We start from the raw sequence: 16,067 nt of genomic DNA on the forward strand, positions 1-16,067 counted from the left end.
CAGTGCGCTTTAATAATACATGGTCCTAGAGTTCGGTTTGAAATTGAACACGTATCAACCACCGGGGGCAGCAAACAGTCCTTGAGCAGCTCCTCTGTCAGAAATGTAACAGAAGAAAGCAACTTGCGTGTCAGTTTACAGCAGCCAAACAAACTGGGCCAAGATTATCCATCACGTTCCGTTTAAAGAAGAGCCAGTGATATATAACAATCAGTTAATCACCACGCGGGTATCAAAATCAGACATCACAGTATGATACAATGCAGCCAAGTAAAGCAGGGCACAGTATACTCTGCAGAGTGATGTACTATATTCTATAGTTGATCGGCACAAATACGTCCGGATAGGTCAAATAGCAAAACAGCCGTCAATGCGAGGGTCAACAAAGCAGCCTATCACAACCCACACATGCATGAGCATCGTAAATACCATCAAAACTAGGCCTGGCTGTCTACAGGGGATCCAGTCCTCATCAACACCCATCACATACAATAGGCTACAGTGCTAACGGTGAATAATACACTTAATTGGGAATAGCCCTTACCTTAAAACAGAAGCGACCACAGAGGCCCGGGGTTTTCCTGATCTTTGAGTTTATGATATTGTGCCGCCACGCTTCGATGGTGATGGCAAGAATAGCATGCGTGGAATGTCATGTTACTTTATTAATGGACATCTCCATTTCAGCATCACCGTACTGACTTGTTAGAAATAACACACCACTTTTTGCCCACAGTTGGTAATATTCTATTTTAGAAGTTAGTTTTCAGAGGTGCGATTGTACTTGTGCTTTCTCCGGTAATCACAGAGACACATTTACAGGCAAACAAACAGCTGAAAGAAAAACTGGCCACAGTCAGGCAATAAAGGGAACTGTTTCATTAGGAGATAATGTCAGAGCGGCATAGTAAGTGCAGTTTTTATTATGAGACATAAATGGGATTTTCAGACGATTGCCGATGTGATTAAATTATGAAACACAAAGTTCTTTTCCAAGGGCACGGGGGGGCATTGACGGACAGATCCACAGAGAGCCCGCGAGTGATGGAGCCTCATGAATACATTCATCCTGTGTGAGTACCTAAAAGTTGTTCAAAAAAATAAATCAGATACGGCAGGACTCATCTCAGTAAGCAGGAGGTTAGCGCTACAGCCAGATACCTCAAAGATCCTGTCACCGTTTGAAGATCCAAACCCCTCCCTCGCACACATACACACACCCCACCTCGAGTAATGGACATGGGTGTGTGCAATTTTAATAAGCATGGACACACACATACACAACTCTCCCCTACTCTGGATATATTACTTTATTCAGCAGCAGTCTGTAATGCTGCTCACATATCATCACTGGGAGCTTCCTGCTCAGTAATTGCTGAATTAGTTCAATTTCAAAGTGCCTTTCTGATCTGCTCACAGGGAGAGTTTGGATTGTGTGTGTGTGTGTGTGTGTGTGTGTGTGTGTGTGGAGCCCAGGATGGCTCTCACTTCATCAGGCCTGGATCATACACAGATCAAACAGACAGAATCATTTTCTCATCTAAATTCAAATGCCAGTTATGCGTGTTGAGGTGTTTCAGTAAACTGAAGAGCTTCAACTGCTTCACATACACAACTGACAAGCCAAGCCAAGCCAAGCCAAGCCAAGCCAGGACATGCTCTGTGCTGCTGTTAAACATATGAAAGGACAGCTGGTGAGTCCTATGGTCCTATGGTCTGTAGGAGTTTGGTCTACTACGGGCACCGTGTATTTCTTCAAGCAATTTTTACATTTTTTTAGAAGTCAGCAATTTTAGCTTTATTAGGCATGTTTACAGCAAAAATATCCATCTTATCAAGTCATTGTGTCTACTGTTGAGTCCTTAAAGTGTCATTAGAATTTATAAATGAAAAAAAAATCTGCCAAATCAGTAAAATAATCTCAACAATCTCAATAATCTCTAATACAACTCAGTTTGTTTCAAGAACTGGCAGATTTTTTTTGAGACTTTTAGGCATTAAAAACTTGATCAGATGGATTTTTCTTTTGCTGTTTTGATATTTATTATTCATTTGAAATCCCCCATTAAATACTGAACATGTACTGAACACTGGAAACGCATTATAAAACCTACTTAAGGTAATGAAACAAACACTGAGTAAATTACTAACCTTACTATGAATAATGGAGATGGCTCCATTATAGTAACATGAATTTCAGCATCTTATTTTTAAGAGATATTCAACAGTCTACAGGCCTTTCTTAATATAGTGTATACACGTTTGAACTCCCAATCTCTCGAGAACAGGAGGACACAGTATGCTCAATTTGCAATTGGGATGACAAAAAACACTTATTTCTTTCTTTCTGATCTTTCATTTGGATTGAAATGCTAAATGGCTACATGTCTATAGCACTTTTATGGCAGCAAGCTACCACGCAGAGTGTTGGCCGACCATCTGAAGCAATGTGGGGTTCAGTGTCTTGCCTTTCGACATGTGGGCAGGATACGTTACAGCAAAAGCCAAAACATGTCACGCCATGGTGATGGTGGCACGTGCAGATGCGGCGGCCAGTAGCTCCTTCAAACTTTGCTACATTTTTGTTTTTGTTATGTGTTTCGCCTTTATTGCAGAAGCACGTATTAGCTATGACAGAAATACACTCATTGGCACTGGAAAAGGAAGCGAGGGGATTGGATTAAGCGCAGCGGACCCCGGGACGATCCCTGCCCACGGCATCTTGACCACCCAGCCAGATTCCAGCCGGACCAAGCGCCACCACGGCCCCAGGAAGAGAGGGAAGAGAACCGGGATAAGAGCTAAGCTAACCCAGCTTGGACCTCAGGCTGCTCCACTACCCAGCCTACTCCTGGCTAATGTCCAGTCGCAGGAAAATGGAATGGATGAAGTGGGACGCCGTGGTTCCATCACAACATCCCGGATCAAGCTATTGCACTCGACTGGAGGACCGTATTCTGCGCCGAAAGGGGCGCAAGGCGAGGGGAGGCGGACTCTGAGCTTACATCAATGATGCTTGGTGCTCAAAATCAAAGTTGATGGACAATGTTTCCCAGATGTTGAGGGTTTTTTTATGTTAAGATGCTCGCCATATTATCAACACCATCTAGTTGCTGCTGTTCGCATTCCTCCAAGTAACTAATTTGTCATGAGAATTTCACTCCGGTCTGTTTATTTGTATTCCAGCGATATTTCAGCAGAGTCTCTGCACCCCTGAACCTCTTACCTTCTCTTATGGCTGTGAAGGGCGTTCCTTCCTCCTCTTGCAGACGAATCACCTTCAGAGCCACCAGTTTCCCATTCACCCTGGCAACAACACAGAGGAGTGGGGTTTTTTTGTGTGTGTGACATGAAATAGGAATCTATTAAAATCAGTGAAGCCGGAGAACAGCGAGGATTGTTAAGTCAATGAAATGTAATTTAGCAGCAGTGAAGTAAGACCCGGGTACAAGGCCACGGCATTACAACCGAATGAAGCTCACCAATCAAAGCTGCAGTAGTGAAGAGCAATGCAAAATAACATCATTACTAAGAAGATTAGAGTCTGTGGAGTTTCATACATTCACAGTGTGTGAACTTTTCATTTTCTAGAATTTAATTAGCGAAACCTGGAAGGAAAGCCCCACACCAAAAAAAGTGGAACGTAACTATTGAATCAATCAATAAAAACATCCATCCTACAGTGATTAGAATAAGATAATAATAATAATAATAATAGACATTGCATGCCTGGGATCTGCAGCTCTACAGAGAGGAGAAAAATTATTTACATAAAACTACACTCTGTAACTGTTATTGCTCTTCCATTTAATTCATTCATTCAGTTATAGCACTGCTCCAGGATAATTCAATGTAATTTTCACTGCCTGCATGAGGGGCTCTTATGAACTATCAAGAGGAGTGACTGGATTAGGTGTGATCTGACGTGCACGCACTACTTACTTGCTCTTTCCTTTGTAAACTGTAGCATATGAACCCTCTCCCAGTTTCTCCAGCTTTTCATAGGAATCGGCCTTTCCAAACTTGGGGCTTGTGGGCTACGGAAAAAGAAAGAGATATGAAAAAGTAATATAAAAAGGATGAATTCAGTAACCCAGAAAAGAAAGTTCTCGGAGGATTTCACAGAAGACATTACAAGTCTATGAGAGATATTGAAATCTGGAGGCTCCCCACTGCATCATCTGGGAGGTGTAATGACAGTGAGAAGGAGGAGAGGGAATTTCACAAAGTCTTGATGTAAGAACTCTGAAGACTACTTTTCATTTTATCGTCAGCTCATAACTTCTAGACACTTTTCATTTCCAACAGTTCAGAGAGAAATAGGTAATAACTACAGCTTGGAGGGAAATGAGGCCTGTTCATATCCAACTGGTATGAAAAGGGGAAACCAGCTCAACTCTAAAACTTCCACTTACTGGATGCTGTAGAGGGACTGCACTGATGTGATACGTATTCTTGATGATCTTTAAAGGTTGCTTTTATACCTAATCTGTTTGGTTCGGTTCAAATAAACCCTGGTGTTCATTTAGGCTGGCCCAAAAATCACAAAATGCCAAATGAAATCGTCAGTACTCGCAAACAGCATATAACCCTTTTTTAATATTGCACAGAAAGAGAAAGAAATGGATGCGTTTCAGGCTTTCCTCAGCGTTCAAACACTCTGAAACACTGAGGAAAGCCTAGGGCTGAAACGCGGACATTTTGTAATTTATCTGGAAGCAAATCCAAGGCTCTCATGTGTTTATAGATGGCAACCTTCAAGACACTCAGCTTCTAACATCGCAACACACACACCTCCACCGAATGTCTAAAGCACGGTGCCGTCATCTGCCCGGTCCTCACTGCCGTATCTTCCCTCTGTTGTTGTTTCACCATCCTCTGCAGCTCTGATACGCTCAGCATTTCTAAGGGCTTCTATAAACAAATTAGACTTCCTCCTGGGATCAAGCAGGAAGTGTAACTCTATCTGTGAAACAACTCAGTTGGACAGTAAGATATTCTCCTGCTGGCCCAAGGAAGCTCTCAGAGAGACTCATGTCGCCTCTCTCTCAGTGACACTGAGATTGGACTCCACAAATAACTTTTTTTTTCTGTCTAGAGCATTCTGCATCAATCATTTCACACCTGCCCTTTTTATATATACTTACTATATGAATGACTGCTTGACTCATTAAAAAAAAAAAAATTCTTTATTTTCATATAATACCATCCCTGGCATCACCATCAATGGCTCATCCTACATGGAACTACATGACACAATAACAGCACACCTACAGCAGACTTACACAATTCAGTTTCACATAAAAAAAGTTATTAAGAAATAAATGATCACTGCATACCACCAACTGTTTCTAATCCAAAATGAAGCTAAAATCACACTTTTTCACCAGATATCAGCAGTATATATATATATATATATATATATGAAGGAAAAAGTTAACATAAAAATGCAAAAAAGGAAAAGCCTGTCCAGTGGAAATAAACTGAGGTTTCCAGATAAAACAACAAAATCCATTTTTTTCTAACAGGCTATAAAGGCCAACGTAAACACTGAGACATTAGCAATCAGCCGGTAGCCAAGCAACTGACTAATAAGCCACTGATGATGAAACATGAATGAAGCGGCTGATGCCAATCAGCTAAAGCCAGCACGACTTTCAGTGTTCTGCCTGAACTACTGCTCCATGAAACGATCACACACGCTGTCAGCGTTTCAGCATTTTATATAACACTACGTACAAAACTTCGTACATGAAATACAGTGAGTGCTAGCATAAGACAAGGACAATAAGCAACACCCAAGTTGTCAATGTAATGGTACCTTCAGGTGAAAATCTACACATGATACATTATACACTGTACTCTTGACTTTTTATTAATTTATGACAAAACATTGAAACAGAAATGGATCAGATGATTAAATACTCCATATCTCTATTTCAAATATATACTCAATGTCTGGTTCACAGAATTAGGTATTATTAATGGCTTGGTATGGGCTGTGTGAAGCCTGATCCATTAGAGATCCTTTGTTTTTTGTAATACATTAGAACAGCAACATGTAAACAAACAGGCAGCAGTTTCGATGAAATATCCACACTAACAGCATGTGTCACCGAGTTTTAAGTCATTGTGCTTCTACTGTATTTCGGTGACATGCTTCTTGAATTTCAAATCATTTTATTGTATTATTATTAATAATTATTATTATTATCATTGTTATTTTAATGTAAACCTACTCTGGACTAAGTGTGTACTGTGCAGCTGTATTTTGTAGGAAATAAATAATGGGTCAGACTCTCTAGATAGATACTCAATATTAAAAGGACACTTTGTATGGGAGTGAATGAAGACCCTCCCTGGCCTTTTGTGTGTTGCCCATCATGGGTATAGGGTTGGCGTTTGATTCAAATTCCTGTTTGAATCTAATTATTGTAGGTTTAGCTTGCAAGTAACTTAAGTTATAAATGACTAAAACTCAAAAATCAGTAATCAGTATCACCCTGCTAGGACAGCAACAACATTTGTTTTGAGTGGTGGCCAAATTAATGTTCACAGCCTGTAGCTCCAACCTGAAAACGATGTATATGAAATGTTGATTAAATGTATCTGACACACTGAAATACAGCTGCAAACAGCTGTAGCCTACTGACTTTTACATCGGATTTTTAATGAGCTACTTGCTTCAAACACTGGAGGTCGTCATGCAGAACTTTTGCTTAAAGCGTATGATGTGTATGAACGTTTAACCGAGAGATTCCCCTGAAATTGACATGACGTGATCAGATCGTTTGTGTAGAGAAGAGTCGCCGCTCTGTCGGTCTTGTTGAACTACAATAACATACAGTCCACTGTTGTAAAGTGACGTTTCAGACAACGACTTGCAGAGAGCACTTTAAGCACATTTATTAGCTGCAGCTGATAAAATCTGCCGCAGGTGACATTTGTCATTTTAAATCGGCAAAAGCAAAGGCCAGCTCTGACTAACAATGAGAAGCCTGCCAACTAAAAGTTTTCCACATTGGTCTTTGCTTATAAGAAAGCGTGAGAAGAGATAAAAACTTCGATAAGAGATTTGTTAGCATTGTAGTTTAGCGAATCCGGGCAAAATGGAACTGGCTATTGGAACCCAAACCGAATGGTTGTGCATATGTTTTTATTTCACACTTGCTTTGGAAATGTTAACGTCTGTTTCCCATGCCAATAAAGCCCCGTTGAATTGAATTGAGAAAAGCTAGGTTGTACATAGGAAGCGTCTGCAGCGCAGCATTAAAGTGTCTATGCTGATTAAAACCTATTATTTTTAGTCAGATGCCCAAAGAGAAGCCCACTATCCCATTTGCAATCCAAGAGGTTGTGTGTGAAATATAAGCGAGTCGGGTTGGTCGGGCTCCCTAAACAAAAAGACCATGAAAGGGACAATTCACACGTTTTCATAATCATGGCTGGCAGAGATGCTGGCAGGCAATCAGTCAAGCCTCATATCACACTTATTAAATCTTATTTGTGTCCACATTCATTAAGCATTTCACATTTGGAGCTAAATTTAAAAAAAAGAAAAGGGAACCACATATGTATAAAACCTGAAAATCTAATTTGCATGGTTGAGAAAATCATGTTGTTTGTAAACAGCCTTCAATTAACCGTGTGGAGGAATACAGGCTGGAAAACAACAAGAGCTTGGCTGCCAGAACAAAACACCTGAGAAATCCGGAGGTAATTTGTGCTTTGACAGCATTTGAAAGGCTGTAGCCATGTCAAAGCCACGCAATTGCATGCCACGGCTGACGTTTTTAAATATATTTCGAATCAATTTGCCTGTTACTAATATTTTATGGTATGTGATATTCCTAATCTTCACATTTAAAAGCATTTGGTGATTTCCTTGATATTAGCTCCAAGTACTACTACTGTTGCTCCGGTGGACATGTCACTGTTCAAAATCCACTCATTTCCTCACTACCCCACTCATTAACATCTCTCCGAACAGTGTCATAATCCAGATTTTAAAAGTGCTGATAGGTCGCCTTCTACTGTTACTGTAAGCTCACAGCAATAAGTTGAAATGTGCAGTCACACTAGATTTCACAGCCCAGTCATTTCTGTAAGGAATGGCACGAGACATAAGCCAGGTCTCCATTCAAAGGCAAAATTTAAACTTAATTTCCAGAAAATCTGTAAAAGTAAATGTGAATTAACGCGCATTTCCATCCACTGCTATGTTCACTGTTATGTGAATATTAGACGAGTTGGTTCATCGAGATAAACAGCTGGTGGCGCTACAGATGACAAGCAAAATTGTGGGGTTTTCTGATGCAGTCACTTTGATGGGGTGGGGTTCGTTTCCATCCGGTCTGCAGCCTGTAAGCTTTAGCACTTGGAAGGCGAAAGCTGGTCTGACTGCATCATTCCAAGCAGCAACCCATGTTTTATTAACATTTTTTTTGCCATGGATATCTTTTTACTGCTACTATTGATGTTACCACTACTAGTACTTTAACATTAACTTTATATATATACAGTGAAATGTAACATTAGAATGAATTCATATAGAAGGTCCACTTCAAAACTATCTCTGCTTATTTGTGATTATAATCCAATATAGCATTATTTTGTAATTACTCTGAATTTTGTAGGAAAGCTCTCCTTCACCAGTGGCTGCTTGTAGAAACACCTGTTTTATTGATTGAGGCCATTTCAAACTAGTCTAATGTGAATTAAAAAAGATGCACAAAAATAAAGACTAATTATGAGCAAAAGAAAGAATTACCACCTCTACCCCATCCTATCTCAGAACTACAAGCTGTGTTTCCATGGAAACCCACCCACTGTTTATCAACTGCCTACCAAATACTATATCAGCAGCACCATTGCTGGTGGTGGCGTTTCCTGTGGTCTTTCTCCTGCTTTCTGTTGGTGAACAACAGCCAGGCACTGTGACTCTGTGACTCTGTGCAGCTTCCAGTGAGGTTGCCAGGTTGGGTACCATTGTGCCTGTATGGACACTTATACGACTTGACTTGTGCTCACTGACTGTATCTGACATCCAGCACTACAGTTCATTGTTTGTCAAGAAAGAGTACCAGCACATAACTCCCCCTAAAACCTACCGTCGCCTTTATATTACTGCTTTGGACAGAGCCAGGCTGGCCATTTCCCCCGACTCCCGGTCTTTATGCTAAGCTAGCCTAACCACCTCCAAGCTCAAGCTCTGTGCATGACGTGCAGACAAGAGATTAATATCAGTCTTTTCATGTCACTCATGAAAATAAAGCAAATAAGCATATTTCTCAAAATACTGAGCTATTACTTTAAAGTCATCATGATCATAGGCAGCCTGACTCAGAGCAAGTGAAAATTAGACCAAAGGCAGGAAACAGCAAACATGTCTCAGGTGAGGCACGGTACGTTTAATTCTTGTTACCTACTCAGTAATGTCCAGCACACAGCAATGTCTACAGTAGCTAACATTAACCACCATGGTATGACCTACTGGTCATACCAGACACCCCTGTGTTTTTTTGATTGAGCAAGGGTGCATTTTATGGCTTATGAAGTACATTTTTAATTTTTTAAAAGGAAGGTTTTGTTATTTTGTCTTTCAAAAGTTACACAGACCCACTTCAGTTTTACCCAGATTATTTAGGTCTTCTTAAAATAGTTAAGGATTGGACAGCTTTGTCTAATTGATTAACCTAGATGTCTATGTGGAATATGAGCATTAATAGATCCAGACACAATCAAAGTTGTGCAGCCAGCCTCTGGTGATGCAAGCACAGGCCAATCAGAGGCAAGAAAGACTCACTTCAGCTACAGGACGTCTAATCATTCTCTTTATGACACTTTGTGACCAGGATATTTTCTTGCTGCTGTGACGCAAGACTTCATCATCAGGTGTGGGATTTTGGATGGTGATTGCCAAGAGTACAGTTCTAAAAATGCAATGTAGGTCACAAACATAAAGATAAGGATGAGGGATTTTTAGGTGTATTGATAAATTCTACAATAACTACGTGATCAATCAAAAGATACGTGGGCACAGTGTGTCGCACAGTGTGTGAAAGGTGTACTTACAGAACTGGGGCTGGAGTGCCGACGCAGTTTGGGCGACTCCTTGCTGGCGGACGAGCTCTTGGCATTGATGCAGGCATTGTTCTCAGAGTGGACCCTCTTCACCTGGCTGGCGGGCTTCTCAAACGGGTCGAAGCCGCTCTGCGTGCGCTGCACTCTCACCTTCTTGTCCTCAGGGATGGTGTCCAGGGGCTTGATGACCGAGTCTGTTCCCTGGCAGCTGCGTGTGGACATCTTTGTGACACATATCTGCCAAAAAAGAAGAGAAGAAAAGAAGGAGAAGATAGAAGTGAGCATTAAAGAAAAAAAAAAACATCCATCTGCGATTACCAGTGTTCGGCCAAAAACTGACTGTGCCCCCGTCTTCCAGATCCTGCCTGTTTTTCATCTCTCTGTCAGCCTGGGTCTCTTCCCTCCCCGTAGAGCCTTGCTGCTACCTCTCTGCTAGGATGAGAGCCTTTTTATCTCCATCTCTCTTTTCTCTGATCAAAACAGCTCCAGCCTCTGTCGGCTCTGCTGCACGCACACACACACACACACGCCGGCTGCTGCTGCCGTTCCCATACTGCACATTCCACAGACACAATTCCACCTTATCTCTGACACAAATCTACGCATCCATACAATTGTGCAGACATGCTACAGATTGTCTCCTACAAGCCTATTGGGCACACACACAGCCCTCCACACTCTCCATCCATTTTCCAACACAAAGCACATTACCAGCTGCTCCTCCACCACGGACTGTGTATAATGGACACAAAAGACGCAGGCGGCATAACATGTTTTGCCACGGCTCCCTTCAGATTAAATATTTAGGCCCGGGCTCCCCTGCAGGAAGAACTTCTAATTACTCTAACACACAAGGAGGAGTCATCTTGCAGCTCTTTGGCTTGTTCGCTAACATGGGCCAGGTTTCATTGGACACTCCAGAGCATTTCCCACTACACAGGCCCCCTTCTCCGAGATGCCAATGTGCAAACTTCTTTAAAAAAATCTACTGAAAGTGTGGTTGATTACAAATATAGTGATGCTGATTATGTTTTTCTTATAGTGTCATTAATACTAATATGCCTATCCCGCATGGGCTAAAAATCCACCACAAATTACTACAAACCACATCCAACAAACTACCCCTCCTCTCAAAAATGTGTGTTTTTCTTATGTGTCAGTCCCCTAAAATGTCAGGCCTTGACTTTACTGACCTGTATCTGTGCAAAGTTTGTCACTAGAGAGGTGTTTTCACATTCCTGAAGGGGGAGATGTCTGTACACTTTCCTAAAATCTGAGATTCAAACGCACTCCGGACAAGCTAGATGTGGGACGTCACAAATTCGAAAGCCAACAGCAAAGAAACCTGAAACCTCCAGCGCAGAGCGGACTTGTCAGTACAGAGAGCAAGAGTTTGCACTAAGTTAGCGTAGTGAAAGTTTTGACAGCAAACATGGAGTGCAGTTCTTGGATGTAAACCAGACCCTGGAGCTTCCTTCCACTGTCTGCTAACATTACGTGATAACAATGTGAACGCACTGTAACATCGTAGATATTACTGTATGTTTCACAACCACTAATGCTGTATCAGCCACATCCATGGCACGAGTCAACCTAACGCACAGCGGTGGTGGTCATCACATATTTGAGTGGAGGGGTACTTTAAGTAGAAAAAAAGATTCATTTTTAAAACATCGAAACTACAGACAGTGGTGTATCTTCTTCAACAAAACCATCTTTGGCCAAGAGTAAATGGTACAGATACCAGTATACGGAGAGCATATTGATTTTATGTTGTTTCACCAACTCATAAAATTAACGTTAATCAGCTACAGCTGAGTAAATTTGTCAGCTAAAGTCGTCATTATAGCTGGTGAAATCAGTCAGCAGCTTAAACTTTAGGTGCTACACAAGACTTAATAAATTTAATTTATCAATAAAATTGCGGCTTTTGTAATTTGAAAATTGCACTTTTTTAAAGAAACTCTCTTTGTGCCCTAATGCTGGGCTCAGACTACAGGAGTTTTAAAATCCTAACCGATTTTGCAATCGGGTTGCATCACGCACATAAGGAGAAACTTCAGAGATGTTCGTCTCTCTCATCTCAAACATGCGCACACTACAGGATACAGGCCGACCAGATGCTGTGTGTGGAGCGGAGAAACCCCGACTCCTGAGTTATTGTCCTCGGTGACAAAGGAGATCTCAGCCATGAGCTCCCCAAACACAGACAGTTTATTAAATGTCCAACCACAGAGGGGAATATTCTGGATCACTGTTACACTACAGTAAGCAGTGCCTAGCATACCGTCCCCCGCGCTGCACTGGGACACTGACCACGTCATGGTCCAGCTGATTCCTGCATTCAGGCAGAAATTAAAGCTCTGTAAAGCTGTTGTGAAGATATCAAAGCAGTGGACCAGTAAAGCTATGGAGGACCTTCGGGCATGTTTGGAAATGTTGGTGTCCTGTTTGATAGCAATTTATGTTTTGAGCAACATATCACTAAGCTTTTATCACCTCACGCCTTGATTACTGTAACAGCCTGTTCACTTGTCTTAATCAAAAAACTTTGACACGACTGCAGACTGTACAGAACTCAGCTGCTCGGCAGTAAACCAGGACCAAGAGGTACGACCACATCACACCTGTTTTACCCTCTTTACATTGGCTCCCTGTTTGTTTTAGGATTGATTTTAAGATCTTGTTGATTACTTTTAAGGCTCTTCATGGCCTGGCCCCAGGTTATATTTCAGACCTTGTAATCCCTTATGAACCTTCACGTAGTTTGAGATCTTCGGGCAGGGGTCTCCTGTCTGTTCCTGAGTCCAGGATGAAAACTAAGGGGGACAGAGCTTTTGCTATCAGGGCCCCGAGGCTCTGGAACAACTTGCCTGAAGAAATGAGGTTGTCTGAGTCAGTGTCTTCGTTTAAGTCTCGTCTCAAAACACATTTTTATCTGAAAGCAGATCCTGATTTTACGTGAACTGGCTGCTTATTTTATTGTTTATTTTATTGCTTTTGTGTATTTTATTTATATATTTTATGTTGTCATTCACTGTAGTATTTTATTTCTCTTGTTGTGAAGCACTTTGTACTTTGTTTTGATAAGTGCTCTATAAATAAAGTTTTATTATTATTATTATATATACTGACTGGGACGTTTTCAGGACTGCTACCAACAGTCTGGATGAGTTCACAGAGGCTGTGACGTCATACATCAGCTTCTGTGAGGACTGCTGCGTACCATCACGCACCAGGGTGAGTTAAAACAACAACAAACCCTGATTCACAGCAAAACCAGGACAGCTACGTTTGGAAAAGGAAGAGACGTTCAGGAGTGGAGACAGGGACAGGTTTAAGGCGTCAAAGTGCAGCTTTAGCAAGGCGGTGAGAAGCTAAACGACGGTACTCAGAGAGACTACACCGCCAGTTCTCAGCCAACGACTCAGCTTCAGTCTGGAGGGGGCTCAGACAGATCACCAAGTACAAACCTACGCCCCCCCACTCCATTAAGGACTTACCCCCGGCCAATCAACTGAATGAGTTCTACTGTCAATTTGAAAGACTGACAGTCCTGACACCATCCCCCGCCACTCCATCCACCAGCTTCAGCCCACCACCTCTCCACAACTGCCCACCCCAGAGGCTCCCCCCTCCCCTACTGCAACAACGACTCTCTCCATCCCGGAGAGGGACGTTAACAGACTGTTTAGGAGGCAGAACCCCCCGCAAAGCAGCTGGACCAGACTCTGTCTCTCCATCCACCCTGAAGCACTGCGCCGATCAGCTGGAGACATGCCATGTGCCAGCCTGCTTCAAATCCTCCACGATCATCCCGGTCCCCAAAAAACCAAGGACCACAGGACTTAACGACTACAGACCCATCACCCTGACCTCTGTGGTAATGAAGTCTTCTGAGCGCCTTGACTTGTCCCACCTCAAGGCCTTCGCAGACCCACTCCTGCACCCCCTGCAGTTCACCTACAGAGCCAACAGGTCTGTAAATGAAGCAGTAAACATATTACCAGATAATCTTGGCTGAACATCGGTACCGACTAAGGTCCCAGACCAGATTTCTCCTCCTGTTGTCGGGAGGGTTGAATCTGGGATAAATCCACCTAAAACTCCTGTAGTCTGAGCCCGGCGTAATGCAGCACATACGTTTTCAACTCCAATAATAACTAATAACAATTCACATTATTTAATAATCAGATTAACAGACTGTCATGTTTACAGCAAATTCATAAATGACTAATGATGCCTATATTGTAACCTACAAGATAACCCGATGTAAAATCTAAATAAATAATCCATATTGCCCTTTTTCCAAGCTTTTGAGACAAAGTTAGGAAAGCCTTAAAATTTAGCTATGTTCCAAAATGTATTCATCTGGACATCTGAGCTCTTCAAGCAAGAAATACAATGAAAGTATTCCAACAGAAGGAGTAACAGAAGAATATGTCTAAGCAAATGAGCATGTAAAATGGGCCAGGAAACACACAACAGAAAAATGCAGGAGAAATAAAAAGAAATGAGGAGCTTGGTAATGAGGCAGCCAAGCTGCCATAAACATTAGTCCAATGCATATCCAGTATGTCCTCAGTGACAGCAGTTGCCATCTGGAACAGCACATAAACTAACAAAAACAAATGCCGTCATTTAGGACCTATCGCACTACAAGGCATCAATTCTTGATTAGACTGTCTGGGAAGGATGTGTTTAACAAGGCTTATATTCCGAGCACTCCACATCAGAGGATCATCAGAGACAAAGGGACATGACAGAATGGTAAAAAGTCACTAAAAGTTTTTCAAAACTAGGAATAGAGAAGGGAACAAAAGAAGTTTTACTTCCTGTATGAAGAGTGACACGTATCTGAAATACTGCATGATGGAATTGACTTACTTACCACACTTTAAAAATGAACCAGTGGCAATGCTTATAGCCAGTATATTTTGTTTCAAGCAACCACACAACAGCTGCAAATACTTTCAGTCACCAGTTGACATGACACATGGAATGAAATGTAACTGAGTACAGTTACTCAAGTACTATAATTAAGTACAATTTTAAGTTACTTTACTTGAGTATTTCCATTTTACTTTACTTTATACTTCTACTCCACTACATTTCAGCAGGAAAGGCTGTGCTATTTACTTCCCTACATTTATTTGACACCAACTGGTTACTTCATAGATTGATATTTAACATGCAAACAGTATCATTATCTCATAAATGTGATATTTCATCATAAATTAAACTGCCCATAAAGTGCCAGTATGTAAATAGCTCAAATTAGCTCCACCTCGACCAGCTACAACATTAAAATGCTGCATACATGTTAATGCATCAGTTATAATAATCCAAAAACTCTGATAAGGGTAATTTTGCATCATGAGCACTCACTAACTTTTGATCACTTCAGTACATTTTACTGATAATACTGAATTATTTTACAGAAGTAAGATTTTTAATACTTTTACTTCAGAGTATTTTTATACCGTGACAATGCTACTTTGCTACTATGTAAAAATGATACTATGTAAAGGATCTGAATACTTCTTCCACCACTGGACAGCACATGCCAGTCAGGTGTCAGCTGTAAAGGTGCAGTGTGGAGGATTTAGTGGCATCTAGTGGTGAAACTGCAGTTTGCAACCATTTGAATACCGCTCGCCTCACCCTCACCTTCCACGCATGGGAGAAACTACGGTGGCAAAAAACGCAAAAGGCCCAATCTAGAGCCAGTGTTTGGTTTGTCCGTTCTGGGCTACTGTAGAAACATGGCGACCTCCGTGGAAGGGGACCCGCTCCCTATGTAAATATAAACAGCTTATTCTAAGATAATGAAAACACAACAATTCTTATTTTAAGGTGATTATACACTAAAGAAAACATACATATGAATATTATATTCCATTTCTGCCAATTGCCCCTCCTAAATGTTACACACAGGACCTTTAAGTGTGTGTTAGGTTTCCTAGAAAGTGCAAAATTATACT

General features: G+C 41.4%; 1 protein-coding gene across 5 annotated transcripts in view; it reads right to left on the reverse strand.

Moving 5' to 3' along the window:
* The window catches only part of cdk14 (cyclin-dependent kinase 14), a 196,794-nt gene that overhangs the window by 116,666 nt on the left and 64,061 nt on the right, over window positions 1–16,067 (reverse strand). For 3 of the 5 annotated variants that reach the window (XM_044208669.1, XM_044208671.1, XM_044208670.1), the window contains 3 exons: window positions 10,075–10,320; window positions 3,943–4,037; window positions 3,227–3,306 (listed from right to left, as the gene is read on the reverse strand). In XM_044208669.1, coding sequence (XP_044064604.1) covers window positions 3,227–3,306; window positions 3,943–4,037; window positions 10,075–10,320 — 421 coding nt within the window. Of the gene's footprint in view, window positions 1–3,226; window positions 3,307–3,942; window positions 4,038–10,074; window positions 10,321–10,401; window positions 10,611–10,794; window positions 10,898–16,067 lie in introns of those variants that run through there. The other 2 variants (XM_044208673.1, XM_044208672.1) reach the window with 2 other exon arrangements.

Source organism: Siniperca chuatsi, linkage group LG9 (genome assembly GCF_020085105.1).
Source record: "Siniperca chuatsi isolate FFG_IHB_CAS linkage group LG9, ASM2008510v1, whole genome shotgun sequence".
Classification (NCBI taxonomy): domain Eukaryota; kingdom Metazoa; phylum Chordata; class Actinopteri; order Centrarchiformes; family Sinipercidae; genus Siniperca; species Siniperca chuatsi.